The sequence below is a fragment of the Triticum urartu genome, chromosome 2A (assembly GCF_056163025.1).
Source record: "Triticum urartu cultivar PI428250 chromosome 2A, HENAU_Tu73, whole genome shotgun sequence".
NCBI lineage: Eukaryota > Viridiplantae > Streptophyta > Magnoliopsida > Poales > Poaceae > Triticum > Triticum urartu.
In genome coordinates this window covers 456,565,561-456,582,255 of record NC_141874.1, presented here as the reverse complement: position 1 = coordinate 456,582,255, position 16,695 = coordinate 456,565,561, and the positions used below count along the sequence as shown (strand labels likewise).

General features: G+C 44.6%; 1 protein-coding gene across 1 annotated transcript; it reads right to left on the bottom strand.

Moving 5' to 3' along the window:
• Positions 1 to 14,126: 14,126 nt before the first annotated feature.
• On the bottom strand, positions 14,127 to 16,695 carry LOC147985443 (uncharacterized). The gene is made up of 4 exons (XM_087541575.1): positions 16,672 to 16,695; positions 14,826 to 16,585; positions 14,618 to 14,747; positions 14,127 to 14,348 (listed from the first exon to the last, which is right to left on the bottom strand). The coding sequence occupies exons 1-4, from the start codon at positions 16,693 to 16,695 to the stop codon at positions 14,127 to 14,129; spliced, it is 2,136 nt and encodes a 711-aa protein (XP_087397701.1).

Below are 16,695 nucleotides of genomic sequence, written 5' to 3'. Positions count from 1 at the left end.
ATCTTCCATCATATATGAACATTTTACTCCACCCTATGAACATATATATTGCCGTCTACCATATGGACTAAATTTGAATCAATTCTCCTTATTTGAATACGATTGTTGTCAACTTATACAATCATTTAAATATTATCTTGATAACAAAAAATATGCATATAGCGGTAATCATATTTCACTATGAACTACATGTACCATACGATCTCCAATTCAAATATTTGTATCCATTTTATGTTGAATTCAAATCAGAGTACATTGGTCTAGGTAGCGAGATGTTTGGGATAACTAAACCCTGTTTTCATATGTATAATTTTTTTGTTGAATTGGGACAGGTTTTGGTATAAGCTTCTTGCAAAACCAGAGATTCTCTCAACAAGCCTCGTGGTTCCGAGAGGGAACGTGTCACCTTTGTGTGCGAAACGATATACGCTGCCTCCCCCCTAATTTTCTTTACATAGGCAACATAAAACTATATGAGTGCCTTGTTAAATTTTGGAATTATTCCGGGTTTGTTTGGCCTTTTTATACATTAATTGAGTTTCTGGACATTTAATGTGCATAATCCAAATTTGAACTGCAAGCACATGCTCTGGTGCACCAAAGTTGGTTGAAAAATCACATGTGTGTCCTTGGGTGAATTTCTAGGTCCCATGCAAGAAATGGGAATGAAATTCAAACACCTGGGCGTCATGACTCGGCCGAGAACATCAAGAAACTTGGTTTTTAAATTCATGTAAATCCAAAACTCGCCTAGAAATCATGAATCTTGGCATGGTGTCTTGTCATGGCACTAACATGCTGTGGTAAAAAAATTGGGCCGATTTGGAACAAGTTTTGGTATAAGCTTCTTGCAAACCGGAGCTTCTCTCAAGAAGGCTCGTGGTTCTCACAGGGAACGTGTCACCTTTGAGTGAGAAACGATATACGCTGCCCCCCTTGTGTTTATTTATAGAGGCAACATAGAACTACATGAGTGCCCTGTTAAATTTTGGAATTATACCAGGTTCATTTGACCTTTTTTATACATTAATTGAGTTTCTGGTCATTTAATGTGCATAATTCAAATTTGAACTACAAGCACATGCTCCCGTGCACCAAAGTTGGTTGAAAAATCACATGTGTGTCCTCGGGTGAATTTCTAGGTCCCATGCAAGAAATGGGAATGAAATTCAAACATCTGGGCATCGTAGCTTAGCCGAGAACATTGAGAAACTTGGTTTTAAATTTCTTGTAAATCCAAAACACGCCTGAAAATCATGAAACTTGGCATGGTGTCATGTCATGGTACTGCCATGTTGTGGTAAAAAAATTGGCCGAATAGGAACAAGTTTTGGTATAAGCTTCTTGCAAACCGGAGCTTCTCTCAAGAAGGCTCGTGGTTCTGAGAGGGAACGTGTCACCTTTGTGTGCATAATTCAAATTTGAAATACAAGCACATGCTCCAGTGCACCAATGTTGGTTGAAAAATCACATGCGTGTCCTCGGGTAAATTTCTAGGTCGCATGCAAGAATGTGAATTAAATTCGAACATCTGGACGTCGTGGCTCGGCTGGAAACATTGAGAAACTTGGTTTTTTAATTCCTGTAAATCAAAAACACGCATGAAAATCATGAAACTTGGCTTGGTGTCATGACATGGCACCAACATGCTGTGGTAATTTTGCTGTCCGATTTGCGAAGGCGCACACATTAACAATCAACAAAGTCATTTTGGAACAAGTGCTGTCACGTTACAATCGGAAACACAAGTATTATTGAAACCGTGGGTGTGCTATTTACCATGTACGTGCCGCCATGCGTCCCTTTTTTTATTAGTTAGGAGGCGCCGTGCAGGGTAGCTATTTGAGTATGGGAGGCGTGCGATCAGACCCTTGCGTGTGCTTATTGGGAGGAGAGCCCTTTGACCTCCGTCTGTTGTCCACCTCTCTCCCAAGGTCTCCATTAATGGTGCTCAAGCCTCTGTTTAATGGCGTGGCTATGTCTCACTCGACTAAGATTTAAGAGAGATAAAAGAAAATCTGAAAAGAAAATTTTGCACGGATCTTGATGTAAGATCCGACGGACCTATATAGCATCTACTGCAACTTATAGCAATACTAATGAATATATAAGGACGACGATAGTGGATAATAATTGTCTTACATAATTAAGAAGATAATTAAAAAAGCCACATGCGGCTATGCCCGAAATACAGAAGGGCAAGAAGGAAGACAACGATCTGGCTCGCTGATCTCTACTTTCTTGATGCGTTGCTGCAGGCCGCGGGAACTAGTCTCCGCGGTGAGCGGCGATGAGCTCTGTCGTGTCCTCAAGACGCTGCTTGGGAGCATCCACGGATTCCTCCACCAACCTTTGGCGCTCGATGCAGAGCATGTCATTCTCGTCCATAAATTTCTTGACGATGACGTCGGTCCTCTTCAACAAGGCACTGGTCTCCTCCTGCCGCTCTGCACTTCGGACGATCTTCGCCCTCAGCAGGTCGCGCTCGGCCCCAAGCCTCTCATTGCCCTCCCTTAGTTGCCAGATGATGCCGGTAACCTGTTCAAACAAGGCTTTCATGTCGTCATGCAACCTCGCCTAGCCGAAGATCTGATCCATCTGGCTATGGACAATCGCATGCATGAGGCTGTAGGAGTCGTCGCCTGCCTGTGAGACATTTTCCAAGGCCGCCGCGGCGCGCCAGGACATCTCTACTGCATTCGCGGCATGGTGGGACATCTCTGCTACTTCCGCGGTGCGGCAGGACCAGTCTGCTGCATCGACGGCGCGGCGGGACCTCCATGCTGCTTCGGCGGCGCGGCAAGACCTCTGTGTTGCTACTTCTGTGCAGCGGGATATGTCGGCTGCTTTCGTGGCGAGGTGGGACATCTCTCATGCTTCCGCTTCCATGTGCGCCTCTCCCTGGTGGTAATCTCTTGAACCAGAACTAACGCTGGCCATGGCAGACGCAAGGGAAGGATGTTGAATGACTTGTTTGTTTTTGTGGATGAGGAGTTGAGGAGGAATGTGCAGTCATCTTGGCATAGTAGTATTTATAACTGAGTGCTAATACGCTCGTAAGTGGAAAACCGTTTAGGTTGTGCTCGGTGTGAACAGGTTTGCAATTAAATATAGCGTGGTAGTAGTACCTTCTTTCTGGTTTATAGGGCTCAATCCAAAAATCTCACCAACCAAGGTAGATGATGAGTGGTGGATTTTTTTTGTAGTTTGCAATGTGACGAGACGCAAGCTCAAAATTTATTGACGGTTCTAGTTTTGAAGTGCGGCACTATTCCCGGATGGCGTAACGGGGGCACGTGTTCTCGGCTGTGGTGTAGCATATGCCATGGTAGTTCTTTTTTACTGCAGTGTACGTGCAATAACTGGCACCGTCAGATACATATCTTACGGTTATTGGGGCGTTCGACAGAAGTAGCCTCGTGGCGAGCTATAGAATAGTCTTTTATCAGACGCATTAGACCTATCTCTCGGGACTTCTCGCACGCACCATCTCTAGCTCCCTAGGTCGATGCCACCCACATACATTTGTACTCTGAGTATAATACGTTATACAGGAAGAGAAGAGTGATACGTCTCCAACGTATCTATAATTTTTTATTGTTCCATGCTATTATACAATCAACCTTGGATGTTTTATATGCATTTATATGCTATTTTATATGATTTGGGACTAACCAATTAACCTAGAGCCCAGTGCGAGTTTCTGTTTTTCCTTGTTTTAGAGTATCACAGAAAAGGAAAATCAAACGGAGTCCAATTGACCTGAAACTTCACGGAACTTACTTTTGGAACGGAAGCAATCCAGGAGACTTGGAGCAGACATCGGGGACGCTTCGAGGTGGCCACGAGGCAGGGTGGCGCGTTCCACCGCCAGAAGCCTCCGTAGCCACCGAAAACCAATCTAGACCCGTTCCGGCACCCTGTCGGAGGGGGAATCCCTCTCCGGTGGCTATCTTCATCATCCCGGCGCTCTCCATGACGAGGAGGGAGTAGTTCACCCTCGGGGCTAAGGGTATGTACCAGTAGCTATGTGTTTGATCTCTCTCTCTCTCTCTCTCTCTCTCTCTCTCGTGTTCTTGAGGTGGTACGATCTTGATGTATCGCGAGCTTTGCTATTATAGTTGGATCTTATGATGTTTCTCTCCTCTACTCTCTTGTGATGAATTGAGTTTTCCCTTTGAAGTTATCTTATCGGATTGAGTCTTTAAGGATTTGAGAACACTTGATGTATGTCTTGCATGTGCTTATCTATGGTGACAATGGGATATCACGTGATCCTCTTGATGTATGTTTTGGTGATCAACTTGCGAGTTCCGTGACCTCGTGAACTTATGCATAGGGGTTGGCACATGTTTTCGTCTTAACTCTCCGGTAGAAACTTTGGGGCACTCTTTGAGGTTCTATGTGTTGGTTGAATAGATGAATCTGATATTGTGTGATGCATATCGTATAATCATACCCACGGATACTTGAGGTGACATTGGAGTATCTAGGTGACATTAGGGTTTTGGTTGATTTGTGTCTTAAGGTGTTATTCTAGTACGAACTCTAGGATAGATTGAACGGAAAGAATAGCTTTGTGTTATTTTACTACAGACTCTTAAATAGATCGATTAGAAAGGATAACTTTGAGGTGGTTTTGTACCCTACCATGATCTCTTCGTTTGTTCTTCGCTATTACTGACTTTGGAGTGTGTGACGCCCCCGATTCAATCGTACACTGATCATACACGCAAATGTGTATGATCAACATCAGGGACTCACGGGAAGATATCACAACACAACTGTAGACACAAATTAAAATAATACAAGCTTTATATTACAAGCCAGAGGCCTCGAGGGCTCGAATACATAAGCTCGAAAACACAAGAGTCAGCGGAAGCAGCAATATCTGAGTACAAACATACGTTAAACAAGGATGCCTTAAGAAGGCTAGCACAAAAGCAACATGATCGAAAAGGCAAGGCCTCCTTCCTGGGAGCCTCCTAACTACTCCTGGCCATCAGCGGCCTCCACGTAGTAGTAGGCACCCTCGGTGTAGTAGTAATCATCGGTGGTGTCGTCTGGCTCCTGAGCTCCACCATCTGGTTGCAACATCCGGAAAGAAAGGAAAAAGGGAAAAAGAGGGAGCAAAGCAACCGTGAGTACTCATCCAAAGTACTCGCAAGCAAGGATCTACACTACATATGCATCGGCGTTAATGAAATGGGCTGTATCTGTGGACTGAACTGCAGAATGCCAGAAGAGAAAGGGGAAAGCCTAGCCTATCGAAGACTAGCATCTTCAAGCGTCTTGCAGCATCAGAAGAGATAAGAGTGGCATAAAGTAAAGTAGTAGTAGTGTTATCAACCTCAGCCAGAGATCCTTTTTCGACTCCCTGCGAGAAAGCAATCCCAGAGCCATACTATCCACATCTCATCACAAGTATCCAGTTCTAGTTGTATCGATCGGGATACAACTCCAACTGTCCGTTACCGTAGGACAGGCTATCGATAGATGTTTTCTTCCCTGCAGGGGTGCACCAACTTACCCACCATGCTCGATTAACTCCGGCCGGACACACTTTCCTGGGTCATGCCCGGCCTTGGCCAAACAATACGCCGCAACCCGACCTAGGCTTAATAGAGAGGTCAGCACGCCGGACTAAGCCTATGATCCCAGGGGTCATGGGCCGTCGCCCCGGGAACTCGTGCATGTTGCGAACACGACCGGTGAGTAAACCTAGCTACCTCCTTCAAAAATGCAGGTGCTTACCAGTCCAACCCGGCGCGTGCCGCTCAGTCGCTAACGTCTAATAAGCTTCAGCTGATGCATACGACGCAGAACACCCATACAATGCCCACGTGATGGTTAGTGCTATCAGGTCAGAGGCCCCTCGGATCAAATATCCAAATCGTAGTGGATTAGGAATGCGCGGTAACAAGCAGAGACTCATGAAAGATGTGACCCCGTCGCCCCGTCTCGAGGACTTGCGGCAAGGGCTAAGAATGCCTGGCCATGCCTCGTAAGAATCTCGTGGGCACCTTCCAGGTCAACCCGACTCCACATCACTCGCAAATAAGCTCGCGCGGGTACCCCTCAGGGCCGAGCCGTCTTTAGTAACATGGTTCAGTGTAAAGTCACCATAGTAACGGTGTGTCTAACACCAAGGGGAAAACCCGAGGAATCACCCCCGGTGAATTCCACTCGATGTAATCACCAAGGTGAACATAAGAGGATCCACCCTCGAGGTTCACACTTGAGGGGTTGCACGATAGAGCCGTATCGGAAGTGGTTAAGGAGGAAATCACCCTCGATGACTACGACCGAATAGCTACACTACAGAGATCTCATCAGGAGTGATGTAAGAGCTTCCACCCTCGGCACTCGATGGTAACTCTACAGAGTCGAGCAACAAAAGGGGAAAGTGATGTGCGGTGCCGGGGCCTGGTCTTCGATCCCGTTGAGCGGGTCTTTGATGATGAAGCGGGGGCAACAAGGACAAGGTGGGGGGTCACTGATGGAGTACTAACCAACCTATACTAAGCAGTTTAGGATAAGCAGGTAGGTAACAATAAGCATGTTACAAAAGCAGGCTATGCATCGGAATAGGAGCAAACAATAATAGTAGCAGAATCTAATGCAAGCAAGAGATAATGGAATGGGCGATATTGGGATGATCAAAGGGGGGCTTGCCTGGAAGCGCTGTTGAAAGGGGAGAAGGGTCGTCGTCGACGTAGTCGATCACAGGGGCATCATCGGCCTCGGAGTCTACCGGAGAGAAGAGGGGGAAGAAACAGTAACTATAAGCAAACAGAGGTACCACTAAGCATGACATGACGAAAAGCAGAATTAGGGTCGACCTAACATAGTACTGCACGATATAGGTGAAAGGCGAATTCAACCGGGAATGTTTTCCTGGTTCCAGACCAGTGTCAGACAGATGACCGGAGGGGAAAAATGTTTCGTGTTTAGATAGTTAGAGGCATCTGATGGGTAAACAGACCGCATATTTAGATTCGTTGGATTTTTCTGAGCAACTTTCATGTATAAAGTTTTTCCATCCGAGCTACGGTTTAATTTCTATGAATTTTCAAAGTTTTAAAAAAAATTCTGGATTTTCTGAAATCATTATTATTTTGAAAGAAAAAGGTTAAATTGCTACGGGTACACTTTCTGTGTACCCAACAATGCACACATGGAAGATAGGTGGTGCCAGGGAGCCTAGTTGACCCATTCAACATTGACTGGTCAAGGGGTGAATAGTGTAGTTGGGTCCCACATGTCATTGTCTTAGACTTTTGTTAAAATGTGATTCTCTTTAAACTAACAGTGGGTCTGCATATCATTGGCTATTAGACTAATTACTTTATTAACTAGTCTAACCAAAGACATGGGGCCACTTAGCTTAGGCTAAATTAGTCCCTAATTACTTCACAAACCTAAACTAAAATTAGTGCTAAACTAATCCTACCCCTAATCAAATTGGGCCGGCCACAAATGCGAAGGCACAGCCGTGCCTTACACAAATGTGCACGCATCACATCTGGTGGCCATGGCCAAGAAACAACAATAGCAAGGAGCAGCAGGAAAAGGAAGCAAAGCAGCAGCGGTGCAGCAAGCAAGAGCAGCAGCAATGCAAGAACAACAGTGACGGCAAGAGCAGCAAGAGGCAATAGCAGCGGCAGTAGCACCTACGCGGGTAGCAGGCGGCGGCCACTGTGAGCAGCGGCAGCAGGAGGCACAGCCAGGCCAGGCCACCATGGGAAGCAAATGCGGGGCACGGCGAGGCAACATCCAGGGGCGAGCGCTCGCGCGCGGGAGCACCATGCGCGGCCTCGGAAAGATGCGGGCGGCGACGACGAACGAGGCGACAGCTACGCGATGGGCACGAGGAGGGAAAGCAGGGGATCGAGGGAGCAGCTCATAGGGAGGCAATTGTCACGCTCAGGGAGGTTGGGGATAGTCGGAGCAGCGCGGATCGACGCAGGGGGCGGTCATCATCGGGGAAGAAGGTCGGGGCCGATGTCTTGGCGGCTCCTCGATCCAAATCAACAGGCGTAAACGACGTGGTCAACATCGGGGATCCTCCTGGATGTATCCTTGCGGCGTGGGTGGCTTCGGAGCACGTTGGGGAAGGTGGTGGGGTGATGCAGCGCTCAGCTATGCGCGAGGAAGATGAAAGCGGCGCGAGGAGAGGGGAGGAAAGGGGATGCTAGGGTTCAGGGGGTGGCGCGGGGTGGCTCATGTAGGCGGCCAGGGGGGCAGATGGCCGCCACGCCCGCGGCCACAACCGGCGGATAGCCACCACGGTCACCTAGCCTCCCCTCTGTACAATATGGATGTAGGGGAGAGGCCTGTGGTGGGCTTGGGCTGCACTGTGCACTCGGGCTACAAGTGCACAGTAGTGTAGGCCTTTCTCTTTCTATTTACTCTTTTGTAGTTTATCCAATGTTCTATAATTTAATTTAATACCATTCGATTTTTGTTAGACTTGAAACTTGTTACATAAATACCAGGCGGCAAGTTGAATTAGCACATAAAGTCTCATGTGGTTTGGAAACGTATAATTATTTGTTTCAAAGGAAAAAGTTCAATTAAAAGCTCTTGGTCCTGTTTTGAACATTTAAGTCCATTTTAACATTTCAAGAATGTTGGCTAACACATGAAAATTACCTAGTGAATATTTTCAATATTCTGAACACTTTTGCTCATTAATTTGAAGAAGTTTCACATTTACACATTTTTTGAAAATTTGAATTGGAGTGGACTTTGGATCTTAATGACTATTAGTAAGTTAATGATGATGACTTGGCAGTATTAGGGGGAGGTCACTGTAGCTTGACACTGGGGGTGTTACAAATCTCCTCCACTACAAGAAATCTTATCCCGAGATTTAATAGGTGGAGTAGGGGAAAAGGTGTGATAACGAAATTCTAGCGGATCTTCGCGGTCTTGGTGGCTCTTCTCAAAGAAGTTGATCTCCTACATTGATGTCTTCATTTCTCTGTATCAATGCTTCACGATGAAGTTTTCATCCTTTCTTCGAAGCCTTCATCGTACTTATGAAAGGTCAACGGGTAACTTCGGGAGATCGGACCTCTACAAGGTTTCTTAACTGGTAGATAACATCAGGGAAGGTGGCGGGAAGTAACTCTCGAATTGAAACTAAATAAAACATCGAGAGCAAAGTACGAAGGTATAACAGGAAGTTTCAAGCGAATGGACAAACGATTGATACCTGAATAGAGTGTGAGAAAGGGGTTCAGAGCATCGGGAATGGATCATCTCTCGGAAGGTGGCTCATGACATGATACGAAGCCAAACGCAAGAATATTTGGGAATCAAAGTGTAGGATCAAAAGAATGTCTAGAGGGGGGTGATTAGACTACTTGACCAAATAAAAATCTAGCCTTTTCCCAATTTTAGTTCTAGGCAGATTTTAGCAACTTAGCACAAGTCAAGCAATCAACCTACACATGCAATTCTAAGAGTATAGCAGCGGAAAGTAAAACAATTGCATATGAAGGTAAAGGGAGGAGTTTGGAGTGTGCAAACGCAATTGGAGACACGGAGATTTTTGGCGTGGTTCTGATAGGTGGTGCTATTGTACATCCACGTTGATGGAGACTTCAACCCACGAAGGGTAACGGTTGCGCGAGTCCACGGAGGGCTCCAGCCACGAAGGGTCCACAAAGAAGCAACCTTGTCTATCCCACCATGGCCGTCGGCCACGATGGACTTGCCTCACTCGGGTAGATCTTCATGAAGTAGGCGATCTCCTTGCCCTTACAAACTCCTTGGTTCAACTCCACAATCTTGACGGAGGCTCCCAAGTGACACCTAACCAATCTAGGAGACACCACTCTCCAAGAGGTAACAAATGGTGTGTTGATGATGAACTCCTTGCTCTTGTGCTTCAAATGATAGTCTCCCCAACACTCAACTCTCTCTCACAAGATTTGGATTTGGTGGAAAGATGATTTGAGTGGAAAGCAACTTGGGGAAGGCTAGAGATCAAGATTTATGTGGTTGGAATGGAATATCTTGACCTCGACACAAGTGTAGGTGGTTCTCTCTCAGAAAATGTATGTTGGAAGTGTAGGCATGTTCTGATGGCTCTCCCCATGAATGAAGAGTGGGTGGAGGGGTATAAATAGCCTCCACACAAAATCTAACTATTACACACAAATCACCAAACTCGGTGGGACCGAATCATGAAACTCAGTCAGACCGATTTAGTTTAAAATGTGAAGGTTAGGATTTTCGGTGGGACCGACATGTGAACTCGGTGGGACCGATTTTGTTAGGGTTAGGGCAGAACGTAATCTCGGTGAGACCGATTACACAAACTCGGTGAGACCGATTTTGGTAATGGACTAACAGAGAGTTGGTCAGGCAAACTCGGTGGGACCGATTCGCTCATCTCGGTTGGACCAAAACGTTACGAAAGGGAAACAGAGAGTTTGCATTGCAATCTCGGTGGGACCGATCGCTCATCTTCATTTGACCAAAACCTTACGAAGGGAAACAGAGAGAATACAATCCTATCTTGGTGAGACCGAAAAGACTAGGGTTTCTGGCAGTGGCTATGTCAACTGAACTCGGTGGCGCCGAATAGAAAGTTTCGGTGGGGCCGAGTTTGACTTTTGGTTTGGGACATATGTGGACATGAGAAAGTAGTTGAGGGTTTTGGAGCATATCACTAAGCACTTTGAGCAAGAAACTCATTAGGCAACACCTCATCCCCTCTTAATAGTATTGGCTTTTCCTATGGACTCAATGTGATCTTGGACCACTTAAAATAAAAAATGTAGAGTTCTAAGCTTTGAGCTTGAGACAATCCTTTGTCCTTAGAATTTTGAGGGATCCACTTTTCTCATCCATGTCATGCCAATCATTGAGCTTTCCTGAAATGTTTATATTGAAATAGCATTAGCTCAATGAATTATATGTTGTTAGGAATTACCAAAACCACCCAGGGATAGTTGCACTTTCACAAAGATATATAGGAGAGTCAGGTTTCGATCCTGGGACATGTGGATTATGGGCCCACCACGTGGGATAAAAGTAGGAAGGGCACTCACATCTTGCGTGGTCATGAAAGCAAGGCCTGTCAGGGAATAGCATGTTAGTTATGTCAGCAACAACGTCGGTACCAAGGGCGAGGGACGAAGAGAACCATTTTACTACTCGTTGAAACAAGGCAGACCTATAGGCAAAGTTCTCATCCATCGGTGGTTACCGGAATGCCATCAACATAAGCAACAGGGTCTTACTGACACGGTTGTACAACAAGGTGTTTACATAAGCAGAGGAATATTACTGCTTAGATCATATAGATCACCAGAAAGGTTAAACAAAACAATGGAAAGGAAAAGATGATCATCAGATTAAATAGAACAATGGAAAGGAAAATGTGTTTAAACACATATTTCGGGGGTATATCCTTCCCAAGGACAAGCAGAGCATGACATCCATGACAGGATAGAAAGTAGAAAACCATTTAGGTAAGGGGAGAGGAATTTCATGTTGTTACCCATACAACAGTGTTCGGATAAGTGATCAAGAAACATTTAGCATTGTGCCCCCAAGGTTCTTAATGATGTTCGGAGTGACAAAGTCATGCTTTTGGATAGGATTGACATGGTCATCAGGGAAAGGTTGGGCCTTGGGAACACAAGGATCCATCGGGAATTTCTAAAACATCTCATGCAATTTTATCAGGAAAAAGATGAGGATGGGGCCGATGGGTTCAGCATTAATCCATTGACATGTCACCAAGGATGTATTTCCAAAATTTATATGAACTAGTTTGTGTTGGGGGGAAGGCAAGAATGTTGTCAATGATAACACAAATCATCGAGGGCCAAGGATGGTATTTCTCATGATGAATTCAATTGATATCAACGTTGATGAAGATCACGACACATTTGTCAAGAGATTTCATGAAGATGTAATCGAACGGCAATGACATCATGCCAAGGGAATGGTGAAGCAAAAGGTTATTTGAACCCCAGATACAACACAAACTCGAAATCAAGCTTATTGTTCAAGGCGAAATGATATGACGAGGAAGATCGACGTAGGTTTAGGTCATCATCGAAAATTATGCTCTCGGTAGGACCAGGTAGCACAATTAAATTTCAGCATGATAATGATATAGCCGACCAGGCTAGGAATGACTTGAAGGATTATTTAACTCGTAAGCAACAAAAATTACTTAGAGTTATTGAATCAGAGTGCGGAATCGATCCACCTATCAGTGTTCTCGAGTGACAAATAACTCAGAACCCGGGGAGAATCAAAAATCTATGAGAAGCAATACTAGATGAAGACTCATAGGAAGCAACATAGTTCTTTGATATTCTCGAGATACCATGGGGTAATACTCGACGATAGATCAAAGTAGAGGTTGGACTAGGGTATTGCTCTGCAGAAGACAAGTGCTTAAACTTGCACGAGAAATGGTATTTAAAGGTGAACATGGTTGGAACCACAATTGCAAAAGGTCGGATCCCGGATTTAGGAACTTATACCAAGGGAATAATTAATTTAGGAGAGTCTTTAATGATAAGATCTACATCGTGTTCATGGGCATGAACACAAAGTTCAAGGTCGACTCCCACTTCTTCAATGCATAACCTTCCATTCACTTCTCGCTTTCAAAGAAGTTGTAGTGTTGAAAATTTTATTTGGCATAACACTAGAAGAGTATGACTCGTGAAAACTTCTGAGTCCATATGGTTTAGGGAAGGCATAGGTTCAACCCATCGGGGCATCTTAGGAACATATACCACAAGGTTCAAGAGTAATTAACACAAGCTTGAAAGTAAAGCATGGTTGACAAAAGGAAAGGATACAATTTACCAAAGGCATTATGTATCCGAGGAAAAGCTCACAAGGTTATAGAATATGAAGGACGTTGTTGGATAAAATCCAATGAAGGATCTGGTGGTCCATAAGGGATCTGATGTGAGCATCGGTACTCAACCAGAAGAAGACGAAATGCAAGAAGATCAAATTATATAAGGGAAAATTGATTTTATACCCTTAGTTGTGTCACACTCGGCAGGTTTGCCCCTAGTTTCGGAAAACACTCGTTCTTGTCCAGCTCACTTTGGTTTTCTTATGCTTTTGCCCTTTCGGCACAGTTTCGTCTAGTCAGCGTCGTTTGACCGCTACCGACGCTAGTTTTTGGACATTTTTACCCCTCTTGCGGATAACCCTTAGTACCCCTTCGTCCTTAGCCATCTTGCGTGAAAAACAGAAGGAGGGAAGGCACAACAAGTTTGGAGGGGGAAGCGGGAAGCGGGAGAGAAAGGAGCGGTGCACATGGCGAGCTCGGGCTCGTCCAACTTCTCACTGGCGATCGGAGAGGTAAGTAGTCCCTTGAATCTATGAATTTGGTGCTCCTCCACCCCATCCCACTTGAATCTAGGGATTTCTAGGGTTTGTGACATTTGGGGGAAATTTTACCTTTGTTTTATCTTCCCGATGAGTCCTATTCCGGCTTGGAGTTTTTGTCGAAGCATCGCTGCCCTGGCCATGGCCTTGTCCCTGCCTGCCGTGTATCATGGGGAGGAGCTAGAAGTGGACGCCATTTTTTAGGTTGTCCATTAGATGTAAGTTTTTGTGAATTTGTGATAAATTTAGTTTTTGTTGATTTGTACTCTCTGGTGTTGATTACTCTGACTTGCAATTAGTTACCAAAAGAGTGTGAGTGGGTGGTGTGGGTTGACCCAGCTCCTCCATTGCGTGTTGCCCTTGCTTTTGAAGACTTGCACGCAGAGGTTGAAGGCAGTTGGATCAAATGTCACCATCTGAAGAAGGAAAACATGGAGCTGGCAAGGAAGAACAGGGCTTTTAAGAAGAAACTTAGAGAGAGAGATGAGATGTTGCTGGTGTGGGCATTGCTGTTAGTTGGAATTGTTATGTTTGTTGTACTGGTATGGTAGATGTAGTTTATCGATGTATTTGAAGTGAAGATGTTGATGGAACCCTACTTTGTTTGATGTAACTTTGCAGTTGCAGTTGAATTGATGTCACTTTATCTGATGTAACCCTATTTGAAGACAAATCTTATGTGATGTCCAAATGTGGATGGTAGATGAATATTTGTCGTCGACGTCGTCGACGACAAATCTTCATCTACCATCCACAGAAGATTTGTCATCGACGATGTCGACGACAAATCTTATGCGATGAGTCCAAATGTCGATGGTAGACGAAGATTTGTCGTTGACGTCGTCGACGACAAATCTAAATGAGACCAAATGTGGATGGTGTAGAAACAAATCAACAGGAAGTTGAACAACAAAATAGTGATGGACAAAGAAGATAACAGCAAGCAGCAAACAGTAAATTGCCTAACAAACATTAAGCAAGTGCATAATAGCCAGTGCATAAAGCACTCAGAAGTTCACATAGTCAAGTGCACAGATCAACATCTAGTTGATAACAACATCAAAACAAATAGAGCACAATACTTAAACATCTAGAACTTTAATTTTTTGCTCCTGGTGTTCTTGGCTGGGTTTGGAGCTTCCCTTGCCTTGCTTCTAGTGTTCTTAGCTGGGTTAGGGGCAGTGGGTGGAGCTTCAAATGCTACTGGTGCTTTCTTTGAAGGAGAAATAACCTTGCTGTCAACACTGCTTCCAGTAGTTGAGCAGAATGTATTTGCTGGTTGCACCCCTCCACCTCTCTTCTCTTTCACACAATTCGAAGAAGCTCCTCTATCTGCTGCTCTTTTGTAGTTTTTCCCAGGGCTAAAACAATTGCAAACATGTCACAATTTGTAAGGTATCCATTCAGATAAGATTTATGGATTTCGGAATTGGACATACCTTACTACACTTGCTTGTGTAGATGCTTCATGTGATGGTTCCTTTGGTGGTGGCATTTGCTGCTGGACAACATCAGGATGATCATCTTCTGCTTCTGCTGGCTCATCTTGCACTTCTGCTTCTGCTGGCTCATTAGCTGTAGGATGATCGTCTGCATTTTCAGCACCCCAATGTTCTTCTTCTCCAAATGCTGGATCTACAGATTGTGTGCAGCCCTTGGCTTGGTGTCCATATCTTCCACACCTCTTGCACTTCTTCTTCCTAGGCCCAAGGCCCTTTCCTTCACTGCTAGCTCTAATCCTCTGCTTTCTGGGCCTGCCTGGTGCTTGCTTCTGAACAGGAGCACATAATTTGAAACCAGGATCTACAGTGTCCCACTGTTGCTTTCCTTCCAAAGCAGGTAGGTTTTCAGCATATGTAGCTTTGAACATCTCAACAGAGTAGTACTTATGGACATACTTTTCAATAGCACTAGCATCACCTCTTAGAGCAGTGATAAAGAAAAGAGCATGGATGCATGGCTTACCAGTGACCTGCCACTGTCTACAACTGCAAGTCCATTTTTCCAGGTCTACTGGGTACCTCCATTCTCTCTTCTCTCTATCTGTTGCGGTTACCTTAGCTTCTGTTGGGCTTCTCCTAACAATAGTCATCTCCAAACCTTTAGTTTTCTCCATTAATGTCTTCATTACTGCTGGTAAGATGTAGTGGCCAATGAAATGGTCAATGCAAATTCTTTTTCTTAAGTCAAACTTCTCCATAATGTATTGCCTAATCTTGTCCAGCTGGTCCACTAGGTGTAGGCCCTTGTATTTCTTGATTCTGGAGTTGAATGATTCAACAAGGTTGTTGTTAACATAGTCAACTTTGCTAAACTCAGTGAAACTTGCTCTAGCCCAGATTTTTGTGTGGTGCTGCTCAAGATATTCCTTTACCTTTGGTCTGCTCTTCAGCTGGTTCAGATGAAAGTTGTGCTTCTTAATGTTGTAAGTTAGTGAGCAAGGCCATAGATTGTCATCATAAAATTTTCCTTTGAATTTCTTGCTGAAATTTTGGGCAAGATGCCTCATACACTCTCTGTGCTCCACTCCTGGGTAAACATCATCAACATCACTCTCCAGTCCTTTGCAAGCATCAGTATGTATGACCAAACCTTCAGGGTGTCCTATTGCTTCCTTCAGGTTTTTGAAAAACCAAGTCCATCTCTCAGTTGACTCCACCTCAAGAACACCATATGCAACAGGAAATAACCAGTTATGAGCATCTAGAGCACATGTTGCTACAAGTTGGCCCCTAAACCTACCATGCAATGCAGTTGCATCTACAGCCAAGTATGGCCTGCACCCATCCAAGAACCCTTTCTGACAAGCTTTGTAGCATACAAAAACCCTTCTAAAACACTCCTTGTAGAATTTCTTTCCTTTTAGCTTGTACTCCACTGTGTGCTTGTCTATGTCAACAACACTTCCTGCTGATGCCCTCTCTACTTCAGCTTTGAATGCATAAAGTAACTGGAAACTATCACTGTACTTACCATAGATCTTGTCAAGTGCCATCTCCTTACCATAGTAACATCTGCTGTATGGCACCTCAAGACCATACTTCTCTAACAACCTACCCTGAATTTCCTTTGTTCCAATCCCTGGATTTTTTCTGATCCAAGCCATAGAAGCATCTGCAATCCACCTTCTTTTTGCAGCTCTCAATCTCTTAGATCTATTCACACTAGGACATGTGTGAGGGTGGGGATTCACTTTGATATGAAAATAAAACAAATAGTCAGTCAGGATAATATTAGTAAAACAAATAGGCACATTTTATTAAAAACACATTACTAAAACAGTACCTGAAACAGAGTGCTCCTCCTCAT

Coding starts and splice junctions, on each gene's coding strand:
- LOC147985443 (XM_087541575.1), bottom strand. CDS start 16,695: ATGAGGAGGAGCACTCTGTTTCAG. Junction 14,748..14,825: donor ACACAAGCAAGTGTAGTAAG/GTATGTCCAATT, acceptor CAATTGTTTTAG/CCCTGGGAAAAACTACAAAA. Junction 14,349..14,617: donor GAAGCAGTGTTGACAGCAAG/GTTATTTCTCCT, acceptor AATGTTTGTTAG/GCAATTTACTGTTTGCTGCT.